General features: G+C 49.0%; 1 protein-coding gene across 1 annotated transcript; it reads left to right on the top strand.

The window, feature by feature from the left end:
* Window positions 1–1,610: 1,610 nt before the first annotated feature.
* Window positions 1,611–7,286, top strand: POMK (protein O-mannose kinase). The gene is made up of 3 exons (XM_073636989.1): window positions 1,611–1,823; window positions 4,726–5,038; window positions 6,434–7,286. The coding sequence occupies exons 2-3, from the start codon at window positions 4,757–4,759 to the stop codon at window positions 7,205–7,207; spliced, it is 1,056 nt and encodes a 351-aa protein (XP_073493090.1). The 5' UTR covers window positions 1,611–1,823; window positions 4,726–4,756; the 3' UTR covers window positions 7,208–7,286.
* Window positions 7,287–8,720: the final 1,434 nt, after the last annotated feature.

The following is an 8,720-nucleotide window of genomic DNA, read 5'->3' as shown; positions in this document are numbered from 1 at the left end:
CAGAAAATTTCTGCTTCATTTCTGCAAGTCCTCTCCCGGAAAAACGCATGCGGAATTCCGCACGCGTTTATCGCGCATTTTTCGCGCGTTTATCACGCGTTTTCCACATGCGGAATTGCCTTGCGTTTTTTATGCATTGGACAAAGGCAATTCTGCATGCGGAAACGCAAAATTAAATGACATGCTGCGGATTTTTGAACGCAGCATGGGCATTGACATTGCGGAATGCCATTGGGGACCATGGGGTGCGGATATACATGCGTTTTTCAAGCGTTTACGCTGCGGAAATTCCGCAGCATATCCGCTTGAAAAATGCTACGTGGGCACACAGCCTAAGGGTATGAGCACACGATCCGTACTGTCAGAGCTTTGAATGCAGCATACTTTATGCTGCACCCAAAGCGCTGCACGCAGGTGAATCCGCATGCGTTCATTGAACTATGCAGAATCACCGCATCCTATACAATACAGTGATCTAACTTCTCTTGCGGAGAGGCGCTGCATGCCCGTCTCCGCGGATGATCCGCAATAGCACAGAGACGCAGAGTGGGCATGAGATTTCTTGAAATCCCATCCACTATTCTCTAACATCTGGGCCACTGCTGATTGCACGCAGCACAAGTGCGCTGTGTCCAATACGAAGCGATTACTGACCGTATGCACGTACCCTTTGCCTGGCATCCCTGATACTTCCTAGGCTCTGTGACGTGGTGAAGTTGGGTGAGTCACTAGACCTCATGTCGCAGGGCATTGGAATGCCAGCTGTAGAAATGCCGCCTGGCAGCAACAACGGATGGGACCAAAAATCAGAAATAAAGAGTGTGAGAGTAAGATGCCCCCAGCACCCTCTACCCCTGATGAATCCTACAGTGGGCCTCAAAAACTGAAGGTGGTCCTCCCTTTATGATGATAGTGACTGTCCACTGCAGTGTTGTACACTATGTGCGGCAGGAGTAATGGTGTTCGAGAACCACATGATCCTGCTCGGTAAGAAGCCAAAATGCACCTCACTACTTAAAGGGATTGTCCAGTTACAATAAGCTACCACCTAACCACAAGATAGAGAATAGTTTACTGACTGGTGGATGTGGACCACTGGGAGATCAGGGACCTTCTATCCCATTACAATATGGCACTGTAGACCTGACGCCCAGCGCTGCTCCATTCATTCTCCACAGAGCTGCCAGAGAAAGATGGCAGTCCCATAGCAATAAATGCAATGTAAAGCGCTGCGGAACAAGTTGGCGCTATAGAAATAAAAGTATTATTAGAAATTCATTTAGCAGCAGTCGGGCTTCAGACTTGCTGTGCCATCCTGTAACAGGGATGTAAGTTCTCTCTTCGTGTCCCAGCGGTGGTCACTCACCAATCAGTAAGGTACCACCTAGCTTGGGATTATTATCTTCACTGGACAACCCCTTTAACCAGTCGCTTACTTTGGATCGGTTTATGCCACGCCTCTTCCCATTAGCCACACCCTTTGTACAAGCCGGCGCTGAAAACTGGTCTAGAATACGTAATAAATGTGGTGCAAGGAGCAATGGCGGCAGAATCCCGGCGCATGTGGCTCCCGGGCGTTATCTCTACAGCCTGATCAATTCAGTGTAGAAGTGACTGGCGCGTCCGCCCGGGCTCCCTCAGTACACACTACAGCGGCCGCGGCCTGGTCACATGATACCTTGGAATCAGTCATGTGATCATGAGGTCATCCAGGTCCTTCTATAGAACAGGAACCTGCTGCTGCGCTCCTGTATAGGTGATATGGCGGCCGACTGCTCCCTGTGTGACAGACGTAGCTGGTGCAGCGCATTTATGAACCGGAGGTACGGCGCTGTGCGCATGCGGAGATGCTTGGGTGCGCTGTTATCAGGTGTAGCTACACCGGTATGCACAGGTTCCGAGCCCTATGTGTGTGCTCACGGCTCAGTACAGCGCGGGGGCTCTACACAGAGCGCCTCCTGTGCCTGAACAGTGGATACAGGTGAACAAGGCCGTGCATTGTCCTCAGCCAGAACAAAGCGGTGTAGTGAGTATGCAGCAGGAGGATCAGCCCCACCCCCATGACTCACCAGAGGAGCAGCTCCACCCTAAGACTCATCAGAAGAGAAGCCCCACCCCCATGACTCACCAGAGGATCAGCCCCACCCCCATGAATCACCAGAGGATCAGCCCCACCCCCATCACTCACCAGAGGAGCAGCCCCACCCCCATCACTCACCAGAGGAGCAGCCCCACCCCCATCACTCACCAGAGGAGCAGCTCCACCCTAAGACTCATCAGAAGAGAAGCCCCACCCCCATGACTCACCAGAGGATCAGCCCCACCCCCATCACTCACCAGAGGATCAGCCCCACCCCCATCACTCACCAGAGGATCAGCCCCACCCCCATCACTCACCAGAGGATCAGCCCCACCCCCATCACTCACCAGAGGATCAGCCCCACCCCCATCACTCACCAGAGGAGCAGCCCCACCCCCATCACTCACCAGAGGAGCAGCCCCACCCGCTTGACTCATCAGAAGAGAAGCCCCACCCCATGACTCACCAGAGGAGCAGCCCCACCCGCATGACTCACCAGAGGAGCAGCCCCACCCCCATGACTCACCAGAGGAGCAGCCCCACCCGCTTAACTCATCAGAAGAGAAGCCCCACCCCCATGACTCACCAGAGGATCAGCCCCACCCCCATGACTCACCAGAGGAGCAGCCCCACCCCCATGACTCACCAGAGGATCAGCCCCACCCCCATGACTCACCAGAGGATCAGCCCCACCCCCATGACTCACCAGAGGATCAGCCCCACCCCCATGACTCACCAGAGGATCAGCCCCACCCCCATGACTCACCAGAGGATCAGCCCCACCCCCATGACTCACCAGAGGAGCAGCCCCACCCCCATGACTCACCAGAGGAGCAGCCCCACCCCCATGACTCACCAGAGGAGCAGCCCCACCCCAATCACTCACCAGAGGAGCAGCCCCACCCCCATCACTCACCAGAGGAGCAGCTCCACCCTAAGACTCATCAGAAGAGAAGCCCCACCCCCATGACTCACCAGAGGATCAGCCCCACCCCCATGACTCACCAGAGGATCAGCCCCACCCCCATGAATCACCAGAGGATCAGCCCCACCCCCATCACTCACCAGAGGATCAGCCCCACCCCCATCACTCACCAGAGGATCAGCCCCACCCCCATCACTCACCAGAGGAGCAGCCCCACCCCCATCACTCACCAGAGGAGCAGCCCCACCCGCTTGACTCATCAGAAGAGAAGCCCCACCCCATGACTCACCAGAGGAGCAGCCCCACCCGCATGACTCACCAGAGGAGCAGCCCCACCCCCATGACTCACCAGAGGAGCAGCCCCACCCGCTTAACTCATCAGAAGAGAAGCCCCACCCCCATGACTCACCAGAGGATCAGCCCCACCCCCATGACTCACCAGAGGAGCAGCCCCACCCCCATGACTCACCAGAGGAGCAGCCCCACCCCCATGACTCACCAGAGGAGCAGCCCTACCCCATGACTCACCAGAGGAGCAGCCCCACCCCATGACTCACCAGAGGAGCAGCCCCACCCCCATCACTCACCAGAGGAGCAGCCCCACCCGCTTGACTCATCAGAAGAGAAGCCCCACCCCATGACTCACCAGAGGAGCAGCCCCACCTGCTTGACTCATCAGAGAAGCAACCCCACCCGCTTGACTCATCAGAGGAGCAGCCCCACCCCCATGACTCATCAGAGGAGCAGCTCTACTTACCTACATGACTCATCAGAGGAGCAGCTCTACCTACCTGCATGACTCATGACTCTCAGGGGAGCAGCTCTACCTACTTGCATGACTCATCAGAGGAGCAGCCCCCCTCCATGACTCATCAGTGGAGCAGCCTCACCCCCATGACTCATCAGAGAAGCAGCCCCACCCGCATGACTCATCAGAGGAGCAGCCCCACCCGCATGACTCACCAGAGGAGCAGCTCTACCTACCTGCATGATTCAGAGGAGCAGCCCCACCCGCATGACTCATCAGGGGAGCAGCTCTACCTACCTGCATGACTCATCAGAGGAGTAGCCCCACCCCCATGACTCATCAGAGGAGCAGCCCCACCCGCATGACTCATCAGAGGAGCAGCCCCACCCCCCGCATGACTCATCAGAGGAGCAGCTCCACCTGCATGACTCATCAGAGGAGCAGCTCTACCTACCTGCATGATTCAGAGGAGCAGCCCCACCCGCATGACTCATCAGAGGAGCAGCCCCACCCCCATGACTCATCAGAGGAGCAGCTCTACCTACCCGCATGACTCATCAGAGGAGCAGCCCCACCTGCATGACTCATCAGAGGAGCAGCCCCACCCGCATGACTCATCAGAGGAGCAGCCCCACCCGCATGACTCATCAGAGGAGCAGCCCCACCCCCATGACTCATCAGAGGAGCAGCTCTACCCACCCGCATGACTCATCAGAGGAGCAGCCCCACCCGCATGACTCATCAAAGGAGCAGCCCCACCCGCATGACTCATCAGAGGAGCAGCCCCACCCCATGACTCCTTACAAGTTATTAGAGATTAGCACACACTGTCTTCTACTTTTATAATCTGCCATCACAATCTAGAAGGATTGACCACGCTGGCTTTCATGTACCTAACACTGTCTGTGAGATGTTTTCAGCTGCTGTTGTTTTCCCATTGTGATGGATATACTTTTTTCCCCATTATTTTAGGACGTGACAAGTCCTTCTTCTGCAGAGTAGAATGGATAAAAGATATGCTGGTAAGAAGGATGGCAGCTGGAATTGTCTCCTGCTGCTCATCATCCTGCTTCTTCTCACCGTGGTGTTGGTAAACGTGCTGCTCTACGTTTACCTGGAGCACGTCTATATCTCGCCTAGTTATCCGCATGCAGAGCCCAGCACTTGTCCTCAAGGTTTCTTCAAGATTGGCAACATGAAGAATTGCTCTGCATGGCTGAATTGTCAGCGCATTAATAAAGAAGTCCGCAGGCTGAAGCTAGTGGGAGAAGGAGTTGTGAAAAAGGTGATTATTGTCACAGTGCAGCTTATTTTATTAGAGATTTACATCTGGTCTTTAAACAAATGTCCATAGCAGTCTCAACCCTTCCTTTCAGAGCCAGCTTTTGTTTTTGCCTTCCTTCATTTTTTTTCTTCACCTACTTCTAAGAGACATAACTTTTGTTTTGAAGTTGTAGTTTTGTATGACACCATATAATGGAGAAAAAATTCCAAGTGTGGTAAAAAAAAAAAATTGCCATTATATTTTTTGTTTCTCCAGTAAAAATGACCTGAGAACAAGAATCTTTAGGTCGACATGATTATGACAATACCAAACCTGTAAAATTTATATTAGTAATTCAAATTCTTTTTGATACTCATAACTTATTTTCTCATCAATGGACATGTGGGAGAGCTTGTTGTTTTTGTATATGAGCTATAAGATTTTTGGTATCCTTTTGGAGTACATGCAATGCTTTTATCCCTTTTTATTGCATTTTCTGGGGGAGGTGGGATGACTGAAAAATTTGGCATTTTAATTTTTTTATTATGGTATTTACTGTACAAATTAAATACATTTATATCGTGATAGATCAAATATTTGATCATTTAAACATTTTTTTAGTCCCCTTAGGGGACTTGCACCTATGATCATTTGACTGCTTGAACTATATACTGCAAAATTTCGATATTGCAGTATATAGTGAAATTAATAATCTACTATGAAGCCCACCACAGGCTGAACTTCATGTCACATGACCGCCTGCACACACATGCTCTCCCAGAGGATTCTGACAGTAAGTGCATCGTTCGCTGTCAGGTTTTCAGATGTCTGCCGTCACATAGCGTGCATGCAGCCTTTTATTCCAAGCCTAGACAACTTCTTTAAGACTTAAGGTGGATTCACACCTCATTAATATATAGTCCATGCTCAAACCTCAGTACTTGGAATGACAGTGGGCTCCTGACCTAAACTAACAGTATTTTTTTCTCAGGAGTGGGAACCTAAGTAGCCTACTGTCTGTCGTAGTCATCCATTACGTAGACACCCAACAGTGGTCACAGTTTGAATGGATGCTGTAGATCTTTCACCAGATATTACAAAAAAGTGCGTAAATTATTTAATAGATCTTATAAACTTGGAGAGGCTGGTGTACTTACTTTGAAAATACATGTCCGAATAGCTGTGTAATCCTTCTAGCTAGTTCTTTCTCCTAATTTAAGAATTAGCATTTTATGAGCCCGATAGCTTTCAGGTGTGTGGGGGGTCAGAGCTTGAACACTTGGTGTACAGTTATTGATGTGTTTCTGCCAGAAAGTACTGAAAGTAGATTGTTCACTTATAAGTCATTAAATGACCACTTCATAGTGACCATGTCAAATCTTTTCACAGAGCAGTGCTATTTTCTTCCCATTTTAGGTGTATTTGTCAGAGTGGAAAGAAATGAAAGTGGCTTTGTCTCAGCTCACGGTCCAGGACCTACAAGATGACTTCTACCATGGATTACGGATGTTGCAATCCCTCCAGAGCAGGCATGTCGTGACTCTGCTGGGGTATTGTGAGGAAAGTGGCAGCATACTGACTGAGTACCACCCTTTGGGATCTCTGACCAATCTGGACAACACATTCAGCCTCCCGAAATACAAAAATGTTAACACTTGGCAAAATCGTTTGGCACTGGCCATAGACTACGTAAGTGTGATTCGCTATTTGCACAATAGTCCGCTCGGGGTATTAGTTATGTGCGACTCCAATGATCTGGACAAGGTGCTGTCCCAGTACCTGCTAACCAGTGACTTCCGCTTGGTGGCAAATGATTTGGATGCCCTACCTATGGTGGATAAAGAGAACAGAGTTTTAGTCAAATGTGGTCGCCGAGAAATTACTGGCGATTTTGTGGCTCCAGAACAACTGTGGCCTTATGGGCCTGATAGGGAGTTTAGAAATGATCTGATGCCACCATATGATGAGAAGACTGATATATGGAAGATCCCAGCGGTAACGGATTATATCTTGGGTGATGGAGAAGGCAGTGATATCGTTCGCTTTCACTTGTTTGAAATCCACGCAGAGTGTAAAAAGAAGAACCCGGCAGAGAGACCATCAGCTCAGACCATTCTGGACACCTACAAGAGAATTATGACCTCGCTGATGAAGGAGTTCTCTGCGTCCGATGCTAGAGAAATGTTGTGAAGCGGGCACATTGGAAACATGACTCTTCTATTTCAGTCTTGTATTATTATTTTTTTTAATAAAGTTTCTTTTTGTTTCATCTAGGTGCCTGTTACACAGATTTGTGAAAATAATTTACAGCGATTTTTTTTTTTTTTTCTTTTTTTTTTTTTTCTGCCGCCTTGTACTCCTGCATCAGGAGGTGAGAGGCGCAGATGACTTTGCCTGCCTGGTTCTGTGCACAGCCAGGGGCGGACATATCATTAGTGTAACCTGTGCGGCCGCACAGGGGCCCAAGAGGTAAGGGGGCCCATTTCCACCACTAAAGCAGGCGGAATTGTGCAATATGATGACCAGTAAAGAGCCCATATACTGTTCTTGCACAGGGGCCCTTTTCTGTCTGTGTCTGCCATTGCCAGCAGGTATCGTCCACCTGTCCTATTCATTAAAACAGGAAGTGTGAATGGTACCTGCCCACCGTGAACATGTCCTGGCTGGCACTCTTCAGCTTCTCTCACATTTGGATGCAAAAGTGAAAGACACCAGAGAATCCTTTTAAATTGGTTGTCTACCAACAGTGTATGTCAATATATGGTCACGGCCTCACTATCAGTATTTGATCAGTACACTGTCAGTATTTTTTCTCAGGAGTTGGAGCCAAAACCAGGAGTGGGTGATAAATGCAGAATTGGTGACTTGTTTCTATTATACCTTTTCTCTGATTGTTCCTCACCTGATTTTGGCTCCCACTTCTGAGAAAAAATACTGATCGAATACTGACCAAATACTGATAGTGGGGCCGTGGTCTTACACTAAAAATGGGAGCTGATTTTTTTGTTATTTTTTAAGGTATCATTTCCACCAAAATTTGTATAGCGTTTTTTTCTGTCTTGTAAAAAAAAAAACGTGCCATGATTTTCATGCTTTTTAGAGATCCAATTTTGACACACATTTTCTCCTATAGAGACACCACTTGGAAAAAGGCATAAAAAACACCATCCCTACAGCAGGCTCCATTCAGGAAAAAACCACAAGGGACCTTCAAAACACACAACGCAAATGGCGGAAAACTCCACAAAAAACCCACAATTGTCCCAATTCATTAAGATTGACATTTTCAACGCCAGTCTTAATGATCGTAATGCTGGTGTAAGGTGCGCCTAATTCATTAAGAGGTGTACACCACTTAATGAATTCTATGCACCCTACAACTGATGTGCATCTCCTCTAAACAGGTTATGCTAGGCAAGGACTGGAATACATTACTGGCCAAATTTACTCCATTAACGTGGAATAAATTTACGACGTTTGGGGTTTGCCACGCCCTGTTCTTGCTCAGCCCATTTGGCGAAGCTGATCAGGACACACATAAATCTGCCAAAAGTCACAAAAATGTTGCACAAGTTCGAATTGTATGACACTTAAAACATTTTTTTTGCTACAGAAAAGTATTTTTACAAGAATTGCAGTGTATAAAAGAACCCTTAATGTGATTTTTTTTTAAAACTGTGAAGACCTGAAACAACCTGTGTAG

Source organism: Phyllobates terribilis, unplaced genomic scaffold (assembly GCF_046119375.1).
Source record: "Phyllobates terribilis strain yellow unplaced genomic scaffold, ASM4611937v1 Scaffold_1__5_contigs__length_1240528914, whole genome shotgun sequence".
Lineage (NCBI taxonomy): Eukaryota > Metazoa > Chordata > Amphibia > Anura > Dendrobatidae > Phyllobates > Phyllobates terribilis.
This window is presented reverse-complemented; position numbering and strand designations above follow the sequence as displayed.